At 43.2% G+C, this 14,220-nt stretch overlaps 1 protein-coding gene across 1 annotated transcript; it reads left to right on the plus strand.

Annotated features, from left to right (window-relative positions):
* Positions 1–11,042: 11,042 nt before the first annotated feature.
* On the plus strand, positions 11,043–12,458 carry LOC136472029 (zinc transporter 9-like). Its single transcript, XM_066469771.1, has 3 exons — positions 11,043–11,666; positions 11,830–11,979; positions 12,153–12,458. The coding sequence occupies exons 1-3, from the start codon at positions 11,043–11,045 to the stop codon at positions 12,456–12,458; spliced, it is 1,080 nt and encodes a 359-aa protein (XP_066325868.1).
* Positions 12,459–14,220: the final 1,762 nt, after the last annotated feature.

Here is a 14,220-nt window from a genome sequence, read left to right on the forward strand (position 1 = left end):
CACTTGATGTTCTAAGTTTTTTTTACGACTGCCTTCATTAATCAATGATTTTCGGAGGCGATCACCTTAGGACGTTCGTCTCTGTAAATGATTTTCTGAGACAAACATTTTCCTGGTGCCCCCTTAAGCATTTGCGGAGGCAGTCGCTAGGTGTGCCCGTCTCCGAAAATGATTTGACCTTGTATCCTAAAATCATTTTTCTAGTAGTGCCGGTGCGACTTGCGTAGGTGCAAAATTCCACCCGCAAGGTGCTAGGTGCGACAAAATATTATGGGTGTTGCGCGAGCAGGTCACCTACAGTACACCCAACCTGTTGCCATCCCGTTAAGGGTGCATCTACGATGCATGCGTGATGACACACAGACAAAGATCAAAGGGATGAGATGAGAGTTGGCAGTAGTGGAGGCTAATAATGTGTTAGAGAGAAAGGTGTTTCAGAGTGGGAATGGGCTTTTAATGGGCCAAGGTGGTGTGCGAGGGTGGTTTGAGTGGGGTGCGAGAGGAGAGGAGGAGCCATGCAGGGCCACATGGAAGATGGAGAGAAATTGAGTCAAAGATACAAATTTATAAATAGGAAGGACTTCATTATTTTTCAAGGTTTAAACAAAGGATTTGAATGAATTTAGTTTGGGAACAAGGGGGGCTTTCAAGGAATAGTACAACATTAAGTTTAACAAACAGATCTGTTTCGGGTTTTTTCGGTCAAAGATTCAAACAAGCAAGGCACACAAACACTCTTTTATGTTTGTTTCGGTTTTTCAAAAATATTTATGACGAAACATCTGGGATCCTTTTCTCGGATAAATAAAACTCTACTCATATAAAATTAATAAATTTGTTTAAATTAAAAAATTAAAAAATAGTGGTTTAGCACATGGCAAAACTCTTGTCCTACATCACTGATCTTAACGGCTACCACGGGCACGTCGTCCATGGGAACCAACGCTGAAAAACTATCAGCCTGTTCGGGAGGCCGTATCGTATCGTGGATTATTTACTGCTGGCTGGTTTAGTGTGAGAGAAAAACACTGTTCCCGACTGAAAATTTACGATCGTTTACGAGCCAGCGAACATGCTGGTGCTGAATCACGACCTACCATGTGGTGATGGACCCAAACGGTGTCGACATCCCGATCAACAAATTTTCTATGCTTATTTGACCTGAAAAATAAATGGAGCCTCGGGGACAGGACATGATCGCACCAATCAAACAGTGTATCATGGACCGGATCGGAGATGATAGGACCAGAGATATTGCAGGACCTGATGGTTTATCGGCTTCTGGCGATTGTGCGTTGACCTGATGGAGGACCTGCGCATGCAGCAGTAAAGAGAGCGCTGGACTGAGTGATGGTACTGAGAAACACGAGGAACATGCACACGAGATATTGCAGGATTCGTAATGTTTGAACACGGTTTTCGAAGCTCCGACTTCCTCCAGTCTACTGATAGAACTGCCGCGGGAGAGGGGAAACCGTGTCTCAACTCTCAAGGCAGTCCCAATAAAAAAATATTACTATCCAAATAAATTATACTAGTTCACAATGCACAATGTCTAATTGTCAAAATAAGGGGGTGTTTGGTTTGAGCTACTAAACTTTAGTAGCTACTAAACGGTTTAGTCACTTTAGTAACTCCAGAGTTACTAGAGATGACTAAAGCCCTTTTAGTAGCTTTTAGTCATAACGTTTGATTAAAAAGTTATTAAAGTGACTAAAAGCTACTAAATTTAATACCTACTAGGCGAACCAAACAGGCCCTAAACCCAGATCACCTTTCTCATCTCTCCTATAATCATCTTCCTCCCGACACTCTCTCATTATATTGTATCTTGGCATTTGGGACTTTTTAAGATAATGGAACGAAAGGTTCCGGCCCTTTTCCATGAGGAGGCATCAGTCTATAATACTTATAACGATAAAAAAAACGTCTTGCACACCCAGAAGTTTCAACTGAAGAATCGATCCGAAAAATAGAATGTCATCCATTTGAGGTGAAGAAATTATGCAGTGCCCTCCACTCTAATAGACGACCTGCTAAATCATATATAGCCTCCAATTGGCGCTCGGTGCACTACAACCAAGTCAAAAACCGAAGCCATGTGTTGCCTTGAATATGTCCTGCAAAAAAGATATTGAGGTTCCTTCATTAAAAACCAAATCATTCATAGTGAGCCATATTTACCAACAAATGGCTGCAATACCTATCAGTAACGGTGAGTTTTGTTTCTGACCACCTTATTTTGACCAATTATTTATATCCCAATAAATTACTATATAATTTCTTGAAATTGGGTTATGACCAACTCCCTCAGTCCCAAAATAACTTATATTTTAGGTTTGTCCTAAGTCAAATAAATTCAAGTTTGACCAAATTTATAAAAAAGTACTTCTGTCTATGACACAAAATAAGTATTATTAGATTATCACGAAGTATAATCTCATATTATACTATTTAGTGTAATAAATATTGATACTCTTATAAATTTAGTCAAACTTAAAATAGTTTGACTTAAGACAAATTTAAAACAATTGCCGTAGGACGGAGGGTGTACGTAGTTTCTTGTGTGCCTTTTCGTTTCTCTCACCTCTTTTTAATGTTCCTGTCAGATTACTAAATTGCTGACATGTTTTTACTATTGTTTAGAATGAGACACTACTACCATGAAGATTTGTAGGGGCGGCTAAAGAGGTTTTGTAGGGACGGTTTGGCCAGCCGCCCCTATCAAACCGTTGCTATAAATGGCCGGTTTGTAGGGGCGGTTCCCAAGCCACCCCTACAAATACAATTGCAGGGGTAGCTGACCAGCCGCCCCTACAACTGCATTTGTAGGACCAGCCGCCTCTACAAAAATGATTTGTACAGGCGGCTATAACACCAGCCGCCCTTATAATTCCCATTTGTAGTGGCGGTTAAATTTACAATCGCCCCTACAGTGCTTTTCCGCCAAAAAAATTCAAAATTTCAGTATCAAATTTGACTAACAACACATTATATATATTCAGATCGACCAACAATACATTGCATATAATTCATCATTGCATCACATTCACAGGTCCGATCACATTATATACACAAGTCCGATAACATTCAAAAGTCCGATCGCATTCCATTCACAAGTCCAATCAACGGCCTAAGCCTAGCCTTTCTCACTCATGAAGATGTTGGTACTAAGGATTCCTACCTAAGTCGGACGATGGGTCAGGGTAAGTGCCTCTGACGTGCACAATCTGGTCCATTATGAAGTTGCAATGGTCGCCGACGAGGTCCAAGAGGTTGTCATCTTTGTGTGGATCGTTTCTCATACCTTTCTCATCTTGCCACTACAAGAAAACAAGATTAGGTTTAGTATTTCATAACATATATGTGCGTTTTGTACCAAGTTTGTATACTATGGGTGAAGAGGATCAAACTTACCCTATATGGGTGTCTCCTGTAGGTAGTGATGTTACTTATGATACTGCATACGTAATATCCACAATGTACACTCTCGGGCTTCTGTTTGGGGCACTGTGTGTTTTGCATATAAAAATGTTAAGTAATGCTTTTGACAGCAACGTAATGGAAGTACTAAAGTAAGTTTCACTTACCACACATTTTGTTTTGACACACAGGTTTTCCTTCCTTTGTGGATCATGCCTCCCTTTATGCATTTTAACATAGAACATGTACGCTCTGTTGGAATGAATTTAACAAATGCAACTTGTTAGTATCCAAAAGTACATATAAGAGGATTGCCGATATGTATACGTCTTGAGAATCACTATGAAGTCTTTGTATGTGTTCGGGTCCTTATCTATTGAATCAAAGACCCACGCCATGCCCATCCCGACATCGACGCCTATAGCAATCCAGTGGTTGATACACGAATTTAATCATAGAAATGGATAAGCTCTTTTGCATTGAACAAAACAATATGTATTCTCAAAGCTTTAAGTATACAGTTGAACTTACTCGAAGTTGTATGGCAGCCATATAGTGGTGTTGTGTTGGAGATGTTTCAAAGCTAGGGAAATGTACGTCGCAACCTTAAGGGACGCCTCCCTTATTTCCTTATTCTGGATTTTCTCTTTCTCCTCAATGGTCTCTGCAGCAGCTAGCTCTTTGCAATCCAGTGCCCACTGTTTGGCGTAAGTAAAGTTCGTCTATGCTATGCATTGAGGGTCTAAGTACCCATCTCGCACACTTGGCATTTGTTTTGAATTGTGAACTTGCATTCTACAAATCACAGCATGGGTTAGTTATGACAAAATTCAAAGATTAGAATCATATCATATGAAGAGGACAAGGACTTACATGCACCATGTGCGAACTAGATTCATTTTCATTTCTCTAAGGTGAAAGGTTGTATGCATGTCATTAAAGTCAAAGACAATTTTCCCTTTTGGGCCTCCAAATGTGTTGGGGGGGGGGAAGCGTGCTTGTATGATTTGTATTTTTGTCCGGAGAACATGCAAGTACCAATCATGGAACCTTTTCATTACAAGTGGTAGGCGCTGGATGTCCCGGTTTAGTAGGAAGGGCTTGCCTCTTTCATAGGTTCTCGGGTAATCCTTGGACCATTTGGTGGCATCAACATTTGGATACCTCTTTGTCGGTTGTAGGATGCAGCTGAGGGCCTCATCGGATGCTGGGACTTCTTTGACTTGGTTCTCAGGCTTAAATTGGTCATGGGCATACCACTTGTGTGTCGACATTATGTCTTTTATCGACTTATAAATTAGCCTTATGGTGATTGGAATCTGTTTCCAAATTTCTAGCTCCTTGCAGGCACCTTCTTGATGTTCATGTACTGGGTCCGCATCAGGCCCTTGCTCCTTACTAGGCGGAGAAGGCTGTGGCATCTCATCAGGCCTTTGCTCGTTACGAGACAGAGAAGGCTGTGGCATCTCAGGCATCTACCCGCTAGGAGGCGGGGAAGACTGTGGCATCTTAGGCAAGTGGTGGTCATGAGACGGTGAAAGTATCTCCCCTCCTCCTCAAGGACTCCCTCCACACATTCAACAGGCGGCGAAGAAGTAGTCAATATAATGTCCCGTTTGTGCCACAAGATGAATTGGTTCATTACTTCTTTGAGAAACTGTTGTACGTCGGGAGTTGGGTGGTCTATGCGCCACTGCATGAATTTGGGCTTCATAGTATGCACCTCGACCCTAGTGTAGTCCGGCAGGATCCTGTTATTGTGATGCTGGCCACCAAGAGGATGTGCCACACCCATTGCCACCTCCATCATAGTGTTTTGCCTGCCGATGAGAACCACCAAGGTTCAAGTAGTTGGTTCCCATATGCGATCGACGGGGGTTGTGGCTGCAGTGGAATCTTGGCTGCTAGAAACTTCTAGAGGGCTGCCAAGTAATACCAGTTCCCTCGATGGATCCATTACTATCGGTGGCTCTATAGACAACCCTTGCTCCTCCAGTGCCTTTGCAACTAGAGCCTTCACTTAGACCTCAAGACTAGCCTCCTGGTCTCTGCCATGTTTCTTGTACATGTGTTTGACCTCTTCGAATCCATACTTCCACGCCGTTCTTTTCCCTAACCCCATGACACGGCCTGTGTGCTCGGGGTTTCCCAAGGCAAGGCTAAGCTCGTCCCTCTCTCTGAAAGCCTTGAATGAGCCCTTCTCTTTCTCTTCACCATATTTAAATATCTTTGATGCTGCATGTTCGGTCTCTGGTTTATCAAACTTTAGCGCATTGGATCCTTCTAGACTCCTTCCTAGGATCCAGTTACTTGTAGGCCTCGAAACCCCCTTCAAGTTGTATGCCTCGAATTCAGCGGCCTCTTCCTCCATCTTTCTAAACACCGCCTCCTTGCCACGGTAGCCACTGGGACCTAGGCGATGGTGGTGCATGTTCTTGTTTGCTAGCTCGGTGTTATGGGCACTGAGGGCCAATGCCTCCGGTGTAATCTTCTAAGCCACGAGGTCCTCCCATTGACTAGGAGTTATGAGGTCCAACTTCCAACGTTGGAATGCCTCTCACATTTGCTTTAGAGCTGCATGTTTTACCCGTGCAAGGGATCCTTCCAGAAATCTAAAATTGACCAACAACTTTTTCTCCCATAGGGTTCTCTTTGTCTCGTCTGGTACGTCTTTCCATGTTGGGACTACTAGGTTCAACTCATCTCTTACTGCTGCCCCGATCACGTTATGAAATCATCCTATGCATTCTGTCGGCTCAATGATCTCCCCTGCTGGTTCGACCTCTGTTATCACATACATTGCCTTATCTAGATATTGGTTTTTTCTGTCCCTGTGTTTCCTCTTTGGCTTTTCACTCGATTTCATGGCTTCAGGTTGTGGAGCAGAGGTGATATTGTCCTGCTCTGTGGTTGTTGCCCCCTTCGCCTTCCTCTGTTATGCCTTGTCTAGCGAGATGTCGCCGATGTCATCGTCTCTTTCGAGTTTTAGGAGGAGGGGCCTATTCGGGAGGTCAAAGTGTTAGTAATTATAACATGATCAAAGCGTTAGTAAAATTTACAAAATAAGGCTTCATCCGTACCTCCTCGTTCGGATCAAAATCCTTGTCTAGGTCCTCCTCCGTTGGCCTCCATCTGACTTCATGTGGGAAAGGATCCTCTGGGCTTTCATATGCCTCTTCTTAATCCTCGTCATCGTCGTCTTCATCATTATCATCATCTTCTCCTTCGCCTCTAGTAGCCTTTCCTGCTCTTCCCTCTTCTCCCCTCCCTCTCTTCCAATCTCATCAGCCTCCTCGTCGAACGGGTCTTGACTAAGCATCACTGCTAAATTGTTTTCTAGGTCCTTATTGAACTGCTTCTCAGTAAGTGCCTCTTGTTCTACCTCTTAAAAGGTTGCCCCATGCTCAGGGCTTTGGGTTGCATCATGTGTTATCCATGTCATTGTGTGTTTTGTTCTAATACATGCAAGAAGATTGACTTTAGAGACGCCAGAAAGGTTCCGATAAAACAGCAATAGAAGTAGAAGTTGGAGTAGTGGTAGTAGTAGGAGGAGGAGGAGTAATAGTAGTAGTATTAGGAGTATTAGGAGTATTAGGAGGAGGAGGGGGAGGAGTACTAGTAGTAGTAGAGGCAGCAGCAGTAGAAACATGTCAATCATCGAGCCATAAATGAATCCAATAAAATAGCAATAAAAGAAGTAGGCCAGGCCTCAGAAATATGGCAATCATCATTTGATCAAAAACTTGGAGCATAAAGGCATCATAACAGAGAAGTGTGTGAAGGTAATGTAGGGGCGGTTAGTAATGATGCCAAGTTCCTCATAAGTTTTGATCATCAGCTCATATTCCATATAGTGTATGGAGTTGGACAATTTCATCATAGGCAAAAGAGAGGAGAGGAGAGGAGAGTTGGCCAAAAAATTGCAACTGGTTCTTGCCAAATAACAGTAGTAGTAGAAGTACCAAAAGTAGTAGAAGTAGTAGTGGTAGTGGTAGTGGTAGTGGTAGTGGTAGTAGTAGGAGGAGGAGTGGTAGTGGTAGTGGTAGTGGTGGTGGTGGTAGTGGTAGTGGTAGTGGTAGTAGAAGTAGGAGGAGGAGGAGGACTGGAGGAGTAGTAAAAGTAGTAGTGGTAGTGGTAGTGGTAGTGGTAGTGGTAGTGGTAGTGGTAGTGGTAGTGGTAGTGGTACTAGTAGTAGTAGGAGGAGGAGACAGATGAGTAGTAGTAGTAGAAGTAGTAGTAGTGGTAGCAGTAGTAGTAGTAGCAGCAGCAGTACTAAAAGTAGTGCTAGTAGTATATAAGAGAGAAGAAAGCAGTACAAGTAGTAGGAGTGGGAGTAGTAGTAGTAGAAGAGATAAGAGAGCAGTAGCACCAATATTGCAGCAGCAAAAGCATCAACAAAAGCAGCAGCAAATTCATGAGATTCAGCAAATCATCATTGCACGAAAGCCCTTTGCCTCAGTTTTGAAGTCACATTATTCATCTCATGAGTAGATTGGAGAAAGAAAGAAAGATAGAGATGAGCGAGAAGGAGGGAGGAAGGTTCCAGAAAACAAAATCTTAGTTGGCCCCAGGACTACTAGGTCCTGCCCCCAAACTAAAACAAATTAAAAGACAACTCATTTGCTGAACTGGAAGTAGTAGTAGACGTAATTTTTGGGAGATGCTCTCAAATTAGTAAAAAACATCACAGATAAAGGGCTTGTGCTCAGTACAAGCAGTAGTAGTAGTATAAAAAACATCACCGATAAAGGGCTCTGAATCAGTTTGGAGGTTTCCTGCTAAAACAATCGTATCCCACATCAGATTATTTACATACTCAAGCCAAAAGAACTAAAACACATAATATTTTATGGCCTAAAAAGAGAACTACTACTTTCTGAACAGATATGGACTTGAGAATTTCATAGCAGCAAGTACATACCCAGATTAGCATACAGACCAAGTTTCATAATTTTTGGACAACTACAACAGGAGATATGAAAAAGGCAAAAGTTACAAGCCGAAACAAGTTAGCATACTTAGAGAACAGATCTAGGCCTAAAAAAATTACTGCAGAATCTAGATACTTAAGATAGCATACTGTAAAGTTTTCATACCTTTTGGAGCCATAAAACTTCAGAATAAAAAATGACAAGCTAACAAGCATTTTATCTAGGATTAATAGAATTGCACATAAAAGTTTGTGGAACAGCATGATACATATTTTTCTCAGATAGAACTCATCAAGAGAGCTAATAAAATTGAGTTCACAGCTTTTGGATACTTCTAACACCAGTTATGCATTTTGGAAACTAAACAAGCACTTAACTTAGATAAAAGATAATAAAATTGAGTTCACATCTAGGCAGCAGTACAGGGTGTGAATTTTAGTTGGCAAGCTTATGAAGTTGGCCCAAAAGAAGCTGCACAGGGTGTGAATTTCCCAACAAAAACACTGCTTTAAGCATCCATGTTCTCAAACAGAAAAACATATAATTAGTTGGGTTGCTAGACAAGCACAAATGTTTACTGCCTTTACTTTTCATGTTCTCAAACAAGGCCATTGCAGCAAGAACAATAATACTACTGCCACCACCACACCTCACCAAATTGAGTTCACAGCTAATGCAAAGTATCACATTACCAAACTGATGCAAAGTAAAGTTTACAGGAGCCAATTAAATAGCTAATCAACCATATTTCTAATAAACAAAGAAAGAAATACCATAATACCTACTATTTAGCTGCAAAAAAATAGCAGCTTTGGTTTAACTAGAAAAAGAACTATAATCTTAGCAAAATTTCTGATGTTCAAATTAACTGAAATTCAAGGAAGTTAATAATCAACATAGATGACCTCCATTCACACAATTATTTTAGTTTCATCATAAATTCACACAATTATTTCAGTTTAACTAGAAAAAGAACTATAAGTGCATGCTCTGTTCTTCCTAAGTAACCCATCACTACAGGAATGAAGGCGAAGGGGATAAATGTAGGCGAAGGGTTGGGGTTGGGGCATACCAAGGGGTATGGCGGCAGTCAAAGCTCGAGGTCGGAGAGGGAGCACCAGGGGAGGTCGAGGTCGCCGAGGGAGCGCCGGGAGAGGTCAGAGCACGCGGGCCGACGATGTCGTCGGAGATAGAGGTCGGTGAGGGAGCGCCGGTGGCGGAGGCAGAGCGCACGGCCAGGCCGGGGAGCACAAACCGTAGCCCCCGCGAGGTCGTCAGAGCGTGCGCGCAGGCTAGCGAGGTCGAGCATACAAAAATACATGGTCTCTGTTGTTATTTAGCATAATTGACATGTGATGCGTCTCTTATTCACCTTATTTACCCCTACAATGTCAAATACCTCTATTCCTGCTGTTGAATGAGTTGACATCCATTGTTAGCTATGTCAGGACCAATGATGTGTCTGATCATAAATTTCGTTCTATCAAATGTTTTTCTTTCATTTGTTTATGAGTGCTCAACAATAATTGAACCTTTTTTAAGCGTGTGATGATCTCTTGTGTCTATATATTTTTTGTGTAGTTGACTGCACATTCTTCTTAACTCATGTCATATGTCCTCTTTTTTTTAGGGGATGTCATATGTCCCCTTAAGAGTATTTGGGACATGCATAGAGCGAATCATTTGTACTAGCCGGCCGTAACATGATTGGAAAGTTCAGCTAGCAGTGGGATGATTTGTATGTCGTCATATGTCGAAATGAAGAGATAGAAACATGCGCTACGGTCCAATATATTGTACACTGTCATAGTGTCATCTTGTGTTCATAGTTTGTGTCCCCAGATGCTCTGGTAGGGCACCGCGAATTGAAGCGCGCTAATTTTTTTTATACTAGATGAGTGTCCGTGCGTTGTAACGGGTGTAACATAAATTGAATGAGATGTTTGTTAGCCAAGTCAAATTCAAGAATATATCAATTCAATTTTTCACGTGTATTATACCATGATAATGTCTAGAAACACATTCATTATCGTAATGAATCTGAAATAAAAGCTATGTTTGGAGCTTGTTGTCTGGAAGTTACGACAAACATCAGTTGCCTCAAAGGCTGAAAATTTATTGTTAGGCATCGAATTGAATTTATCCATGCTCTGCTTTGCCCAAAACATGTATACTCGGACTTACAATATCTTAGCTCGCATGAGGCATGTCAACAATTTATTTTTTGGGAAAAAAGTATTTGTTGTCAACACGCAACGCGAAGGACGACGAATGAGATTTGGATCACGATCATGATCATTGTGTGGTGATATTCCAATAAATTTCTTTCTCTTTCCATAATTCTCTTTTCGTTTTATTCTATTTTTTTACTTGCCTTCTTGTATCTCCATGCGGTGATTATTTGCCTACAGGTGATTCCATGAGTTTTATTCCATTTTATTTACTTGTCTTCTAGTGTCTCCATGCGGTAATTATTTGTCTGCCGGATATGGATCGCATGAGTGTTTTGGTCCTGCCGGGTAGATGTTGATAATCCGTATGTTTTAGTTGTAGAGATAGAGATTATGCATGTTCACATTGACTTCTCGTCTTATTTTCATAATACATCATTGATCAAGTTTAAGCAAGCACTTCATATACAAGTACTTGTATACGGCTAGCATTCCTATCTTGGCCTTGGACTAAGAGATGGCTGCCCATCCCAAGCTTGCTGCCTTGTGCTGCCTCCTTGCCGTCGCCTCGCGCCCGCTGCTCGCTGTCGCCGGCTGCGACTGTGAGCCCTCCAGCGATGAAGAAAATGACAAGTCGAGGGCGCTGACGCTCAAGATCGTCGCCATCTTCTGCATCCTCGTCGCGAGCTCCGTAGGCTGCGCGATCCCATCTCTCGGCCGGCGGTTCCCGGCCCTCCGCCCGGAGACCGACCTCTTCTTCGCCGTCAAGGCCTTCGCCGCGGGGGTCATCCTGGCCACGGCCTTCGTGCACATCCTCCCGGACGCCTTCGACAAGCTCGGCTCGCCGTGCCTCGTCGACGGCCCGTGGCAGAAGTTCCCGTTCACGGGCCTCATCGCCATGCTGGCCGCCATCGCCACGCTCGTCGTCGACACCATCGCCACGGGCTACTTCCAGCGCGCGCATCAGGCCAAGACAGCGGCGGTCGTCGGGGACGTGGAGACTACGGGCGGCCACGCGCACGGTGGGCATGGGCAGCATGATCACGGCCATGCGCACGGCATGTCGTCTGTAGTTGCGGCGGCGTCGACGTCCAACGGCGACGACAGCGGGCAGCTCATACGCCATCGCGTCATCTCTCAGGTCTCGATCGAGCAGCAGTGCATGCATCGAGCAAACTACTGCTTCTCCTACTACAAATTAAATAGAATTGGAGATTATATATATACATGTTCACCATTCACGCGTATGCTAATTTCCTCATGCGTTCTTACCTTGTGCTCGCATTTAATTAATGTTTTTCAAGGTGCTGGAGCTGGGGATCATAGTGCACTCGGTGATCATTGGGATGTCTGTAGGCGCATCTGAGAGTCCCAGCACGATCAGACCACTGGTGGCCGCGTTGACGTTTCACCAGTTCTTCGAAGGATTAGGGCTTGGTGGGTGCATTGTTCAGGTATGTTGTTGAGCCTGCCATCATAAAGTATGACATATCCAAGTCAAGGTTCTAAATCTCCCGCTATAACGTCGCTATCTCTACATATATATAGCTGTTTGCTTAGGGTAAAGCTATTTGCTTCTGTATACTCCGTATGTTTGATGAAATTATTGCTTAATTGGTTTGAACAGGCCAAATTCCGTCTAAAATCAGTGCTGACGATGACACTATTCTTCTCACTTACCACGCCAATTGGAGTCGTGATCGGCATTGGGATCTCCTCTGCTTACAACGAGAATAGCCCTAAGGCTTTGATCATTGAAGGAGTCCTCAATGCTGCGGCTGCGGGAATCCTGAACTATATGGCCCTCGTCGACCTTCTAGCCCAAGATTTCATGAACCCTAGGGTGCAGAACAATGGAAGGCTGCAGGTCATCATCAACATCTCGCTGCTGGTCGGGACGGCCCTGATGTCTATGCTTGCTATATGGGCGTGAACATCCATGTACAGTGCGTGCTTCTTCAATGTCTTTTTTTTAAGAAGAAGAAGGGTTTTTGGACTTGTTGGGCGAGCATGACATGACAGTTTATCATTTGTTGTGTGTATGTAAATAAAAAGAAGTAAATCAATGTAATAATTAAAAGTGTCGAGTATCCTCCTAAACGGCAAAACAATGAACAATTGTTGAGGAACGCAAAAGATGAAAGGCAGATTGCCAACAGTTGCAGTTGTTATTAGCCTTTTATGATAAGAAAAAGATGCCAACACTTGCCTCGATCAAATCCACTTGATAAAGCAAAATGCTGGTGAGCTTGATATAGGAGTATTTGTACCAACGTGAAAGCATGCAGCTGCTGTCTCTGTTGCGAGAGAGCTTCCGGATATGAATTAGTAGAAGAAAAGGAAACTATACGAAATGGCTAAGTTGAGTAGTTTTTCGAAAAGCCACAGACGAGAGAATCGCTGGGCACATATTGACAGAGAGGAAGAGCAAAATACAACAACGACATACACAAAAAAAAAACATAACACTCACGGTAGAAGCGATAGCTTGACAATACCACAGCAAAACAACCTGCTAAACCACGAAAGCATCTACAGGTAGATACCACCAAGCACGCGGTAGGAAACAAGCAAAGAGCTTGAGGGATTTGGGGGAGTTCTCATCAACGATGACTCCTAGAAGGGAAATGACATTCATAAATGCCGCCAAAGCCAAACAGAGAAACAAGGTGTGTATCAGTGTATGCATGATGCCACTACATTCCACATGTTACTAATAAATCATCAGGAACGATCATACCTGGTGTAGTAAGATCAGAATGCATGAGAGAAGGTCTACGGACGACCTCATGTTAGATGACGCGGAATGGCGACATGATGGCAACATGTCAAAATCTTCTGTATATCTTTTCTTTTAATCGCAAGCTAGCTAAGTCTTCTGTACATGACGTGTTCCACACGGTCCTCAAGAGTTAGATAATCTGGGTTGCTGTACTTCCCCTTGTTCTAGTTTATTTGTTAGGTTGATGGCATCGAGTCTATCGAGGCCACCCTAGAGCCGACTCCTCCGCTATAGTTTAGTCCACGAGTCCCGGCGGATTATTATCAAATAGTAGTGTACTACCAATTCGCTCTATTGTTTGAGGCTCTGAGCTAGCTACTGGTGCAGCACTCTCAGCGTAAAATGGATGGCTCGCCAATCGCCATGCATCTTCGGGTTCGGCCGGAGACGTAACAATCTGACTCGTGATCTGTTTAAGTTACTGTCATGCATGCAGTAAGTGCAGAAGGACCACGGGAAGACGTGCAAAGCGAGCAGGCGATGGGCAACCAAACCGTCAGAAGACCGCGCCTCAACTAGCTAGTGAACTAGCTAGACTCGGCACCAGTGCAACCCTCGCTACTATAAATAGGATTTCCAAAAACAGGCCTCACTAATTAAAGAGGCTGGTATTTCTGGTGCTGCCTCTAGAAATGGCCAGGGGCAGACCGCATGAAAAAAAAACAGACACCTTTATTAATCATTGACAGTGGTAGTCCATTAACGGTAGTAGGTAGCGGTCGTGTTAGGATGCTCGCCTATGATTCGGAAGTGCTTATAGGGATAGGGTGTATATGCGTGTGTTCATATAGGGGGGAGTGTGCGCTCGTATATGTGAGTGTTGCGTCTGTAACTGAGTCTCGCAAAAAATATATATATGGCTTTCTAACAACTATGACCACCTCTGTAAATAAATAGATCATTATCAGAGACG

Source organism: Miscanthus floridulus, chromosome 8 (assembly GCF_019320115.1).
Source record: "Miscanthus floridulus cultivar M001 chromosome 8, ASM1932011v1, whole genome shotgun sequence".
NCBI lineage: Eukaryota > Viridiplantae > Streptophyta > Magnoliopsida > Poales > Poaceae > Miscanthus > Miscanthus floridulus.

What these genes read in the sequence shown, in the direction of transcription:
- LOC136472029 (XM_066469771.1), top strand. Translation starts at nt 11,043, where the DNA reads ATGGCTGCCCATCCCAAGCTTGCTGCCTTGTGCTGCCTCCTTGCCGTC. An exon ending in GCCATCGCGTCATCTCTCAG is followed by an intron (nt 11,667 to 11,829) that starts GTCTCGATCGAG and finishes ATGTTTTTCAAG; the next exon opens with GTGCTGGAGCTGGGGATCAT. An exon ending in TTGGTGGGTGCATTGTTCAG is followed by an intron (nt 11,980 to 12,152) that starts GTATGTTGTTGA and finishes TGGTTTGAACAG; the next exon opens with GCCAAATTCCGTCTAAAATC.